Source organism: Thamnophis sirtalis, unplaced genomic scaffold (assembly GCF_051295495.1).
Source record: "Thamnophis sirtalis isolate CommonGarterSnake01/CBP01778 unplaced genomic scaffold, rThaSir2_p1.2 scaffold_4, whole genome shotgun sequence".
Classification (NCBI taxonomy): Eukaryota; Metazoa; Chordata; class Lepidosauria; order Squamata; family Natricidae; genus Thamnophis; species Thamnophis sirtalis.
In genome coordinates, this window is record NW_028261384.1 from 9,798,546 (window position 1) to 9,812,789 (window position 14,244).

At 34.9% G+C, this 14,244-nt stretch overlaps 1 protein-coding gene across 14 annotated transcripts in view; it reads right to left on the reverse strand.

The window, feature by feature from the left end:
• Positions 1–14,244, reverse strand: part of KMT2C (lysine methyltransferase 2C) — a 167,606-nt gene that overhangs the window by 59,457 nt on the left and 93,905 nt on the right. For all 14 annotated transcript variants that reach the window (XM_087712468.1, XM_087712460.1, XM_087712459.1 and 11 more), the window contains 9 exons: positions 12,333–13,039; positions 8,071–8,190; positions 7,555–7,671; positions 6,965–7,066; positions 5,885–5,989; positions 3,773–3,954; positions 2,264–2,428; positions 1,204–1,313; positions 759–824 (listed from right to left, as the gene is read on the reverse strand). In XM_087712468.1, the coding sequence (XP_087568594.1) occupies positions 759–824; positions 1,204–1,313; positions 2,264–2,428; positions 3,773–3,954; positions 5,885–5,989; positions 6,965–7,066; positions 7,555–7,671; positions 8,071–8,190; positions 12,333–13,039 (1,674 nt within the window). The remainder of the gene's footprint in view (positions 1–758; positions 825–1,203; positions 1,314–2,263; positions 2,429–3,772; positions 3,955–5,884; positions 5,990–6,964; positions 7,067–7,554; positions 7,672–8,070; positions 8,191–12,332; positions 13,040–14,244) is intronic.

Consider the following 14,244-nt stretch of genomic DNA (forward strand, 5'->3'; position numbering starts at 1 on the left):
TACTCTCTGGAAACAAATATTGTGGGGGTAAGACACCCCTAAAACCCCTCAAAGTGTATGTTCTATTACAATACAGCCATTGTGCCTTAAAAAGGCTTCTACTGTACAGCATAGTAGAGTTGCCATGGTAACGGCTTCACAGTACTCCACAAGGAGGCTCCCGCTTGCAAGGGGGAAAGTCCAACATTAGAAATTACTCTTGGTCCAGACATTTTCCCCCTATATTTTCCCCCGGGTTATCAACTAGTATTAGATAAAGAGAGAACACAGCATCATTATTTTAAAAGAAAACCAACATTATAATTATATTATAATTATAATATTTTACGAAGAGTCTACTCCATACATTATTCAACTCAACATATGTAAGTGAAGAGATACACAGAGAATAATAAGTTCTACTATAAATAGATTGGGGAAAGATAAAGACTGAATAAATTACCCCAATTTTTGTCAAATTACATCTGCCTTTCAAAGACCATATTTAAAAGGGCAAGCAGAGAAAGGTCTGCCTTCATCTTTATGAGTAAAATCTTTTGCTCACTTAAGCAATTTAATTTCCATTAAGGAGGACTTGAACATTTATTCATGAAAGGTATCAGCTGGGTTTAAAAATGAATAAGGGAATAGCTAACAAAAACCAGCTATTAAAATCAATTATATTGATTATATAATTTTAAGGCATAATTCTGGCTTCAACAGTGAATTATTAGTAGAAATAAAGTTAGATGGAGAGAATGAAGAATTTTAATGATTACCAAGTTCCTTTGCTTTTAATGGAATTTGGGCTGCAATGGATGATTCACAAAATTCAAAGGAAGGCACTAGAAAAAGGAAAAATAAACAATTAAAATTATCATTTAATTAAATGTTATGAAGTCCTCAAAATCAATATTTTGATACTGAAATATTCATTAATCTGTAGTTTTCACATGTTTGTTACTCCAAACAATTTGTTTTTTTAGTTTATTTTTATTAAAATTTTCACATAATATCTTTTCTAATAACATATCTTTAACATAATTGACAACTTAAAGGAACAACAGAATTTTAATGTCATTTTCTATTACTGATCATACAGCACTAAGAAAATATCTGGACAAAAGACAACACTGTCTCTTTTGTTAACGCAACATCTGTCAGAGAGAAGCTTTACAACAAATCCTACTGTGCTGTTATTAGATAAACAGGAGGTGAATTTACCATTTGCTGATGGCATATACGGTCTACACATGGTGCAGTCAAAACCATTATCTGCTGTGTTTTCCACTTCTTCTTCTGTGTTTAAATTTTGACAGACAGTGTGCATCCATCTGAAAGTGAAAGCATAGATGGCAAAGGAGTTGACTGAAACGCATGCAATGTTATCATGCAATATAAATATTGTCCTCACAGAGAAATAAATTCCTGAAAAACCCAGATGATGTTTAATAAAATTAGTTATTAAAATTTCCTTTTGGGCCGGTTGGTTGAGCTAGGGATTGCTATATAATTCCAGAATTCTCAAATATGTTTCAAAATATATTTGAAACAATCTGTTTTGATAAACAAACTTATTTAGTTCAGGATCCAGTGATGGATGATTTGATATCAGGAAGCTTTTTGAAACTTAATCTGAAGGAGCTAGTACAGCTCCATTTTTGAGATTTAGTAGATGCACTGACATCCAGGATGGCTTTGATAACTAGGTCCCTGGGACTGGAATGAGGTCATTTAGTTCCATTTCTTGTCTACGTTGATAAGTTAGGAAGATTATGAAGAAACGTTGGACATAAAAAAGATAAATCCAAGAGGGTCTTGCTAACTTTAACAATTATTTTCTGAGTTATGTAAATATTTTAAATTCGTCTGATTTTTTTATGTTCAAGGGATTGCTGTTTAATTCCATACTATACTGTACCACTGGAAGACCTGAAGGATCAGGTTAATGACACATCATGAAGAAATCTATTTGTGTGACTGTGAAGAATCAGTCAATAATTAAGGGTTACTTAAAAGAATATTGTTCAAAATTTCTTCAGGTTACAAAAGAATTTGAGAAATATCCTCATGTCAATACTATATAATGCTAATAATATGACTGAGAAAGAAAACAGTTTGTTAAAAACTATAAAAACTATGTTATAGATTAGGTACCAGAAACTAATTTGAAGAATCATTTTGATTTTAAAAAAAATCAAAATTCATCCCACAAATATAAGGGAACACAGTATGAACAAGCAAGTAAAAAAATATTCATTCCCAACATAAAAGAAATTTTAACCTGTCACACTGCCTGCACTGCACAATAAGCTCTTCTTCTCTGTAATTGCAACAGCAGACTGGGCAGGTGGATAAACTTGCACAAGGAGCACACTGTGTGTAATTATTTTGCCATTCACATCTTAAACCAGGAGAAGTAGCTCCACAGTGTCTGCACCAAACACACCTTCAAAACACAAGCACATGAATAACATTTAGTTTGTATTTACATTGCCATTTGCTTAGATTTCTGTTCTATCCAATGAACAAAACATTAACCCATTCATACAATAGATAAGATTATGCAAAATGTTGCCACTAAAGAGACTCTATTTAAATGAATTTTAGAATATAATGTACTATATGGAGTCCTTGGTATTCTCTGAGCTTGATTGTTTTCTTGCAAATATTTCATTACTCAATTAGGTAACATCTTTAGTGCATCTTCACTGGAGATATTCTCTAATTGAGTAATGAAAAATGTCCAAGAAAATAACCAAGCTCAAAGATCATCAAGGACTCTATAGTTCAACCTTGAGCTACAAGTATACTCTTTTAATAATGTACTATGCGGCTGCAACTGTTCTTGGTTGTCATGGCTACCAGGACATTCTAAATCACCCCAGATCCAATGGCCCGAAAATATGTATGTGAAAAGGCAGGATGCATCTTCCAAGTCTTTTAAGAACCCTAAGTCCAAAGTGTTTGCAAATTAATTCTCAATTTCGGCTCCTACATTACTCTGCTTGGGAATGTCAATTACTGAAGGGCATGTATGATTTCCCCACTCGTATTATTCGAACGTTAATTAAAATCTGCTAATACTTTATGTACTGCAGTTAGGCATCTTCCAATAGTTCACCGAAATGCATGTTTAAATTTGAGGCAAACACCCCCCCCCACACACACACACATAAATAAGGTGGTCTATAACCATGATAAAGATTTGATTTAAACTCAAAAAATATAAAATAAAATAAAATAACAACAACAACATTTATAATAATAATAACAAAATGAGAAGGTCTTGTGGGACTTTAGAATACAAACGGATTGTCATTTGGAGAACAACACGCCAGATATAACGGTTGTAGAAGGGCGAAGTGTACAGTTTATTGATATCACTGTTCCTGGAGATGCCAGAGTCGAAGAAAAAGAACTAGAAAAAATAATGAAATATTGCGACCTGGCCATCGAAACTACACAGCTATGGATGAAGCATGTAACAGTGATATCCATTGTCATCGGGGCACCTGGCACCATGTCCAAGAATTTTACAAGATACATCAACAAATTGCAGCTTCCTGCAATAACACCAGCGGAACTGGAAAAAAACTGTGCTACTCGGAACATCTTATATTTTAAGAAGGTACTTGGTTGATACCCAGCAAACCGTATCAAGCATTAGCACCAGCCACTGGTATTTGTAATGCATTTTTGAATGTTCAGTTGGCTGAGTTTCATGTTTAATTAATGAAGTATATAACAACAACAACAACAACAATAATAATAACAATAGAGAAACACACACCATTTACACTTCCAACCTCCTTTGGGAACTGTCTGTAGTGGTGGATCCAGGCAGTAAGTGTGGTAGCTGATATCACAGTCATCACAAAGAAGTAATCTTCCTGGATCTGTAGCCTTTCCACAGGCTTCACAAACGGTACACTCCAGACATCTCCAACCCTTGTGGAGCACCACTTTTGTAATCTATATCGAAGAAGGCATGCAATTAAAATTCATAAAACTTCAAATTGTCAGTTCCAGGGATGACAAATATGTCACAGTTTTCCAAATAGCTTTTTTTTTTAAAAAAAAAAAGCATAAGACTTGTTCAAATAGGGGGGAGGCGCGGAGGATGCATTTAATGTTATTGCCTTTCGTTGGATGATGATAGCCTAGGATCCCCTAAACATCATCCAAATGACATTATTTTCTGTGGCAATTGGATATTCAGTCATATGATAGCTGGGAATTCTGGGAATTGAAGTCTATAACATCTTTAAGTGACCAAGAGTGAGAAAATTGGAGACAAAAGGTTTCCATGTCTACTATATTGCCTATACTCAGAAACACATCACTTGCGTTATATAAAATTGCAAAATTTTAAAGTGCTTTAATCACTTCCTAACCTGTCAATCAAGGGCACTTTAAACGTTGAAAGCTTTTGTGATTATGCCAAATTATTTAAAACAAGTTACAAAAAAAAAACCCCTTCAAAATATTTGTCATTACATTTGTTGAAATGTATTTAAATCATTTTTTAAAATTTGCTAAAAAAATTGAATCATACATGTTAGTTAATTGGGCTTTTGGGTTAGTTATTTGGGGTTTTGATTTCCAAGACCAATTAGAGTATCTTTTACTGGCATTCCTTTACAAAGTGTTTCAAATGTATATTCTTCTAAAGTGCAATTTTTTTCCACGAAATGTAGGTAGTTTTTAAATTAAATGGTCATATGTATGGGAAAATTGTTACTGTAAACTAAGTGCATTTGAAAAAAAAAAATTATATCTTATATAATAGCAAATAATTTATTATTTTTGCATAAATCTTTAACAATCCAGATTTATTGATAAATATAAAACATTAAATAAATACAGCAGTTATTGTTAATCCCAATATATAATATATAAAGGGATATAAATCCCTTTATATAATATATAAAGTTATATATATTATATTTAATATATAACATTATAGCAAGGTTATTATTAGAATTATTATTATTATTATTAGAATTTATAACTGCAAAATAACTTGTATAGTATATATATACAAAGCCATTAAAGTATTTTGCAAGCTGCTAACAAATTATAGACAAATTTTTTCAAAGGATTATTTTGAAATATTTTTAAAAATCTTAAATGGCAGATATGGAAGATGAAGATACTGATGTTTTTATTACTGGCCATTATTAAATTTTCTCAGTGGTTACAATACAGATAAACCTTAACTCTAATGCATCCATCTGGCCCAATAGGACAGGAAAGCAGGGTATGTTATGGATCTCATTGATTAGGAATGTACATCTGGCAAAAATGGCCTTCTCAGTGGTGACCCCTTCCTTATGGAATATCATTTCTCCAGGATAGAGCTGCCCCCCTCAGTTGCTTTTCCAAAAGGTCTTAACAACATGATTTTTGTCAGCAGGCCTGGGGATCATGCATAGAGACAAAACTGAAGAAGTGGTAGATTTGATTGTATTGTGGCTGCTATGGGTGATGGGTGATGATTTTTATTATATGGTGGATTTTTAAAAATGCTGTAAGATGCCCGGAATTACCTGGGGGGAGGCTGGGTGGCTATATAAATTCATTAAATAAATTAATTAATCAAGTTGAAATCTAAAAATTAAAAATGAATTTATCTGACTAATTATTAAAACAAATGTATCAGAGACTGATGTTTTTGAAAAGAAAACAAAGCATTTCTCAGCTTAGCAAGGCGTGCATACTAGAGACCTGTGGAAGCTACAAGAAGAGCTCAGCTCTAAGTCCCTGTGAAATGACTTCCATGGGATCATCAGGGTAGGATTATATAAAAGGGAATGTTCTCCCACAGGTAATCTAGACCCAAGTGACACAGGGCTTTTAAGGATAAACAGGTATGCAAGCATGGGTATTTCAAAACACTCACCTTAATACCCACACAGAACGGATGATAACACTGACCACACTGTGAGCAGGCTAGTAATTGGCCTTCTGCACCTTGTCCAAAACTCCCACAAACTACACACATGTCCTGGAATATCAAACAGGTATCTTCAAATAAAAGACAGCATTAGGCATTCCAACTCCACTCCCTCCCCCAAGAGCATCTGATGATTATCTATCTTCTACCCTTTTTAAATTTTTCTTATGTCCTTACAGAAAATTCATGGGTATAGTGCTTACTTATTAGCATAATCTATATATACACTTATTACATTCTCAATAGTATTAGTAAATTTTATTGTAAAATTTTCACATTTTTGTGAAGAAAATTGATTTTAGACCCAAGAAAATCACAGAGACACTAAAACCCTTTTCAATCTAATTAAGTTCTTTTTTAATATTCAAAAGAACAATGGTTTAAATAGAAAGGCATATTGCTGATCTACGGGTAAAGAAAATCAGAATTATGGAGTGAGTTGTTATGATCAAGAAAGCCTTTTTTTCTTCCGCTCTAATGTATCTGTGAGAAACGTAAAAAAGTAAAATCTGTGGAACCAAATCACAGACTTAGTAACACTGTCATGGTAAAATGCATCAATGTTTAGGCAAAGATTTCATAACTGTTAACATTTCCATAGATGTAGAAAATATACAGGGGCAATAGAATTGTTTTTGCATCTTTTCAGGGAAGACAAATGAGCAGCTTATCAGAATTTCAGAGGAAAGAAATTGGACAACTATTCATGATAATACACGCCTAATGTCAATCCATCCCCCTTTCCTAATACACAGAGGGCCCACCAACACCCTCTTCCCTTGGGTGGACTGTGAAACGTAACGTCCTAGAACTGAATGCCTTCACATTCTCTCATTTTAACAGGTGCCTGGAATTTTGTAACCTATTTATTGCCACCGCTAAGGACTTGGCAGGGGTGGATGGATGAGAAGAGATTTTGGTTTGATTACTCTCCAAAAAAAAAGTCTAGATGGACAGACAGACGGACGGACAGACAGACACACAGATTTACACAGAAAGTAACAAAGTACATCTGAGTATTACAACCTGATGTAAAGTAAACTTGTCACTGCTAGAGAACAGGACAACTGTATTATGCATTGAGTTTTCTTCTTCATCTTTGTTGGATAAGTTATCCATATCTGTGACCTGCAAAATAGAACAGAAGAATTAAATGGGGTACTGTAATAATTTAATAACAGTTTTTAACTGTTACACAATAGACCATAAATTATTTGAGATGTAGACATGTGAGCCATATGCATTCAAAATATTGCATCCGTCTTTCACTGAAGAGAAAAAACTACCATACGCAGCCCTTCCACAATTTTAATTTCAGTTATATAATAGACAGTCTATGACCCATGGATCATCCTTTCAGAGATACTTCTTTTTCCTCAATGCTTTCAACCATGACAGACCTTCTAATATACAGTGGAAAAACTGGGATATATTCAGAGATGTATCTGCCTTGAAAACAGCCCATTTTAAACTTCATAGCAGTCAAACATCAGCACAGAAAATGTTTTATGACATTTTGTATTATGGCAACAACTATTTTATGAAAAGTCAGCAATGACTTTTATCAGGCTTTGTTTGGGCTAATTCACTTAAGAGGCTATGCCATAGAGTCTTACCCCTGTAGCAAGAATTGATCCTATTCCATTCTTCAATTTTGATCTCCCTCGCCCACCTCTTCCAGAAAGTCCTGCACCTCGTGGTCTCCGCTTCCCTGGAAACCCCGATCCACGACCCTATTTAAATACAGAACAATTGAATTAATCCTTGCAGATTAACAACTACAGTAATATATTTATTACTGTAGTATTACTGTAGTATTACTGTAGACAGCCTATAGGCAGTGGTTCACTACATGTAACTAAAACATTGACTCTGCTTGTCAGAAGTTTGCAAAAGGTGATCACATGTCCCTGACTGCAATCGACATAAATACATGTCAGTTGCCAAAAATCAAAATTTTGATCATCCACGTGACCTTGGAGATGCGGCCACAGTTGCACGTGTGAAAAACAGTAATAAGTCACTTTTTCAGTGCCACTATTACTTTGAACAATCACTAAACAAAAGATTGTAAGAAAAGGACTATCTATACAGGTGAATGACTGCGATAAAGTTAACTGAAGATTAATTACCACTTTGATGCTCCAAATAGCACTGCCAGGTAGTTGTCTAGATTTAAATGCTTCTCGACCCTCTAAAATATCCTGGGACCAGGAAGGTGGGCTTGCTGTATTATGGCTATTCCAAGTACCCTAAATATGTAAGAGGAGAAAATAAATGTATAAAACATTCACATATATAAATGATGAAGATCATGTTTGAATGAAGATAGATAAGTGGTTGAAGATAAAAATATAAAAAAACATAGATAGGAAAATAAACAACTATTGAACAATAAAAAGATGCCATTGAACTTTGGTTATAACTTTAATTTTTATAAGATGTATGACTTCGGGGAATATTTTGCCTATTGTTATATAAAGATCTTTAATCTCTTAAAATCAGACTGTAAGAGACAGTAGATAAGATAACTTGAAACAAAATTATTAAGCAGGGCTATTAAGAATAGCAGACAAAGAGTATTTAAAATAAAAAATGCCCTATGAACATGAAAGACAAGAGGTCAGTTTAGATATCTCTGAGTAGCATGTGGCTTAAGCATTATTTTTAATACATATGTAACTACTAAGTTTATATATCAAATAAAATTGATAATAATCATGTATACTTTTATTACATATCTTAAAAGTAAGCAATATATATTATTAAACACCATTCAGAAATATCATATGGAAGACTCCATCCCTCACATTATGCCTGAAAGCCAAATTCTGAGATAGAGAACTCTCCAAGGAACAAACAAATCTATTATCCCCTAACTCCAACCCTGATAGAAATCTTTAAAATAATTGTTTCTTACAAAAATTTATCAGACTTACTACAAGTGTATGTGTGGAAATAAGCAGCAGAAAGCAGCCAGGAAGGAACATTTTTATCCAGAGTGGTGGGTAGTGAGTAAACAGTTTACGAGTATGTGAATGCTTGGGTGTGTGGTCTGGAGACCTATATGGCTCTTTTGCCATCTTTCTTCTCTTTCCCTCCAAAGCTACTCTTCTTCCTCTTTTTTAATGCCTTTCCTCTTGCTGCGGCTTCAACATTTCCATAATAATATTGGCCCAAGTACTTGAGCCTTGCTCCTGTTCTGGCCGTCTACCTTATTCTTTGGCTTAACTACAGGCACAAGGCAGATACCTAACTCTACAAAACAGCAGCCTCTTCTATGTCTAAGGGAGGAGCTGCCCCTTCTACCTTTTCCATCACTGTTTGTTTGGTATCGTTTCTAATGAAAGGTCTGGTTTCTATAGCCAGGATGTTGCCTATTGCTGCAAAATCCGAGCTCTACGAGGGCAAAGCTCCCTTTCTTTTAATATTAGTATAGCCTTTATTGTCATTGTACAAAATAAAGATAATGAAATTGGTTTTAGCCTCACTGGTGCAATCACATGACAACAAATACAAACAACATACATAGTATAAAGAATAATCCCAATGCAAGTAATTAGGGGGAAAGAAAAAAAGAAAAAGAAAAACTAGTGGTTGTGTTTAAGAGTCTGACAGGCCAAGGATAGAAACTATTTTTAAACCAATTTGTTCGGCTGGCTATGCTTCAATGTCTTCTGCCCGATGGTAGACGTGCAAAGAGACATTGACCAGAGCGTGAATCATCTCTGAATATCTTCCTTACTCTGCTAAAGCAGCAAGACCTGGGGATGTCATCCAGTGGTGTTAGAGAATAACCAATGGTTTCTTGTGCTGAATTGATAACTCTTTATAGTGCCTTCCTGTCCATAGCAGTTAAACTATCATACCATACTGTAATGCAGTATGTGAGGACACTTTCTATGGTGGACTGATAGAAAAAGGTCATCGGCCGTTGTTCCACTTGATTTTTTCGCAGGACTCTAAGGAAATGAAGTCTCTGTTAGGCCTTTCCAATCACCAGAGACGTGTTGTTTTTCCAGGTGAGATCTTGACTAATAAGCACTCCCAAGAATTTAAAAGAGGAAACCCTCTTCACTCAGCTCCCCTCGATATACAGTGGGGCAGGTTCCTCTCTGTGCTTCTGGAAATCTAGCACCATCTCCTTTGTCTTACTAGTATTTAGATGTAAATTGTTTTTTGACCACAATGCGGATGCCTTCTGGACTTCTTCCCTGTATGCTGATTCATCCCCTCCAGTTATGAGACCCAGAACCGTTGTGTCATCTGCAAACTTTCTTATGATGTTGGATGGATTAGAGGATATGCAGTCATGTGTATACAACAAGTACAGGTAGGGGCTGAGCACATAGCCCTGAGGGGAGCCTATGCTGAGCCACAGCATGGAAGATGTAAAGGACCCAACCCTTACTGTTTGTGGCCGATCCATCAGGAAGTCTTTGATCCATTCACAAATGGGGGGGGGGAGGGTCAGGTCAGTCAGCTTTTCAATGAGAATGCCTGGTAAGATGGGGTTCAAGGCCAAGCTATAGTCTATAAAAAGCAGCTGAGGCTTTCATTCATTTCATACAGAAAACTTAATGAATTCCTTGAGTGCTCATCTCTGTTTCAAAGCCAAAGAGCCAGCGCTGTCTGAAGAGGTCTCCATGGTCATGTGGCCAGCATAACTAAATGCCAAAGGCACATGGAACGCTGTTACCTTCCCACCAATGGTGGTCCCTATTTTTCTACTTGCATTTTTACATGCTTTCGAACTGCTAGGTTGGCAGAAGCTGGGAGCTCACTTTATTATGCAGGGCTAGGGATTTCAACTGCCAAACTGCCAACCTTTCTGATTGACAAGCTCAGAGTCTTAGCCACTGAGCCACCATGTTCATGCACTTTATCCATAAACATTGCTATTATTCAGGCCTGATCAGTAGACTAATTCCACTCAGTCTTTAAGTTTTTCAGAGAAGAGTATTCTTTTTAGAACCATGCATTCAAAAGCATATGATATCATTTAATAAGTTAATTTTATGATGATCTCTTTTTAAAGATATTATTTAGAATAGCTTCCATCTTCTGATGAAATACCAACAAAATGGAAGAAACAAGATTTTACAATGTAAATTTTCTGAGCTTTACTGGTACAATAATCTTGATTGATAGATAATTCAGACATGTGTAATATAGGATAGTATCTGGCCTGGTATGGAATAACAAGGCATTAATCTTCAATTCATAAACATTGCAATAGACTCATATTAAAGTTAAAAAATAATGGAGTAGTACCTTCTTTATAAATTAGAAGTAGGGGAAAAAACAAGCAAGTGTAGTTGAAGCATTATGTATATTTATAGTCATTTAGTTTAGTGCTCACTGAGCATTAATGAAATAAGGAAATAAGATTTATTAGAAAGTAAAACTACCGATAAATTCATCATATCGCTAGTGAAATTATTTTTCTTTACAAGCAAGATGATGGGTTTAAAGAAACGAGTTAAATAGGTTGTACTACAAATCTTTGTGATCGTAGCTCTATAGTAACTGCAAGAAATAAAGGCTTGCTCTATATATACTGAAAGAGCCTATACAAAAAAATAATGAAAAATATGTTTTCCGTTGCGGAAAAAAAACTCATGCAAAAAACCAATATAGAAAGCTTTGAGAAAAACCAGTAAACAATTATCTCTAATATGCTAACAGAAAGCAACAGCAGGGGAAAAATGATGTGATTCATATACTGCATTTCAGATCTGAATTGAAAGAGGTTTTTAATTTGGTCTGTTTTCAAAATGCTATTAGCTTAGAGGAGTTTTCCATTTATTACTATAAATATTTGTTCCTTTATAATTATTGGTACAATAACATACTCAAATACCACAATTGCTCTTTCAAAGGGAACAAACATCAATTATATTATTTATTTTATTTTTATTCTTAAATTTATTTGCTGTCCATCTTACCACAAGGCAAATCTGGGTGGCTTAGAAAATGAAAAGAAATAAACATACAAATATATATATATATAGCAATAAAATTATAAGTTACAATAAAAAGATGGGGACTCATAGTCAAAACATTACATTATTACAGGTAGCCCCTGACTTATGGCCACAATTGAGCCCAAAATTTATGATGCTAAGTGGGACAGTTATTAAGAAAGTTTTCCTCTATTTCAACTTTGTCAGATCACAAAAGGTGATCACATGATCTCAGGATACAGCAACCATCATAAATATGAACCAGTTACCAAGTTTGAATTTGGATCATGTGATTGTGCAATGGTCGTTAAGTGTGAAAAACATTCACAAGATATTTTTTTTCCAGTATTGTTGTATCTTCAAAGCCCCTAAACAAATGGTGATACTTCCTGTATTAGGTTGCAATGAGTTTTAGCAAATACGCTTACCTGTCTTGACCTTGGTCTCCCGGGAGAAAACTTTCTTTTAGTGATAGCAGGTTTTCCCATTCCAATTTTTGGAGTGAGGGATACAAATGTGGTTGGAAGGACCGCAGCAGACTCTAATGGTGACATCTGACATCGCAGCATATCATGGGATGCACTTGGCTCTAATGAAGATGTTGGCAAGGAGGATCCATCAACAGGTTTGCTTATTTCAACAGAGGATGGGCGTGGGGAAAACGTCTTGGGCAATGATTCGGAAGGCTTGTCTGCCAATTGGCAACTCTCAGTTGCACAATTTTCACTTTGAGGAAGAGGTGACACTTCAGGAGTCTCTCTTCCGTTTGTACTTTCTAGAACTGCTACTGTTTCAGACTGTTCTTCCTTAGGACTGGAGATTGGCTCTTTGCCGACCAAAATGAAAGTTTCAGGTATCTTGGATATATTCTCTGGTTCCATCTGAAGAAGCTGACATTCCTCCTGGGGCACTTCCACCAACTCAGTGCTTGTCTCTGATGGTTTTGTTTCTTCAGCTTGTTTATCTGATTCTTGCTGTGTTATTTCTGGAATATTTTCTGGGGTTTCCCTCTTTTTATCAGAGAGATTGCTATCAGACGCAGGAGTATTTTTAACAGAAGTTTCCCCTTCTTCTGTATCAAAATGATTGGAGACCTGGGTCTCCAGTTCGTATTTCTTTTCATCTAATGAGAGGCCTGAAATAAATGTGGATACAGTATTTTAATCTCATATGATGGTATTGCAATAGAAAGCGACATCCTTTCAAAAATATATATATTTTTTTCCTTGAAAATTTGGAAGTGGAAAGCAGATAAATGTCTAACCTGACTGCTTTTGAACTCTGAATTTTAATTCTGTTACTCTCTATGAAAACATGATTCCAGTTAGCATCTTGCTGTTAATAATTGGTAAATCTATCCCTTCACATATTTATCTAACCTAAATATAAATTTTCTTATCACAACTTAAAATAAAAATCTACAATCTATATACCACATAATATCTTTTATCTTTAGATAACAAACACATGTCCATTCAATTAAACAGCCCAGACCTTTACCAATAATAAAAGGGGGAACATTTTCTATTAAAATAAAATAATTGTATAAATTTATGTCATGTCCACGCCTCCTTTACAGTGGTAGTTTTTGACTTACAATCATAACTGAGCTCAAAATTTATGTTGTAAACAAGACAGACGCTAAATTTCACACCATTTTATGACCTTTGTTGCCACAAGTATTAATTGAGTCACTGCAGTGGTTAAGCAGGTAACATGGTTGTTAAGTGAATCTGGTTTCCCCAGTGACTTTGCTCGTCAGAAGGTTGCAAAAGGTGATCACATGACCCTGGGACTCTGCAACCATCATAAATATGAATCAGTTGCCAAGCATCCGAACTTTGATCATGTAACCATGGAGATGCTACAACGGCCATAAATGTGAAAACTATCATCAGTCACTTTTTCAGTGTTGTTATACTTTCAAACAGTAACTAAATGAAATAAACAGTAAGTCGAGAACTACCTGTATAAGAATATATAACTAGAATATAATATGAATTATTATAGACTTGCAGTTTTCTTGGCAGAATCTTGGCAGAAATGTTTTGCCATTGTCTGCTTCTTAGGACTAAGAGGGACTGATTGGTCCAGGTCACCCAGCTGGCTTTGTGCACAAGCTGGGATCAAAATAAAAATATCCTGGTTTCTAGCCAGTGCCTTAAGAGCTACAGCAAACTGGATCGCATAATACAAACATTATATTTTTCTTCTTATTAGCCCAGAATATTTATAAACTTTAGTATCAAATTTAGCAAACTAGAAATTCTCAGTAATCAACATTTTAAAAGAAATATTTCATCCATGATTAGACAAATACATGTGCTTTTTTGAGTACAT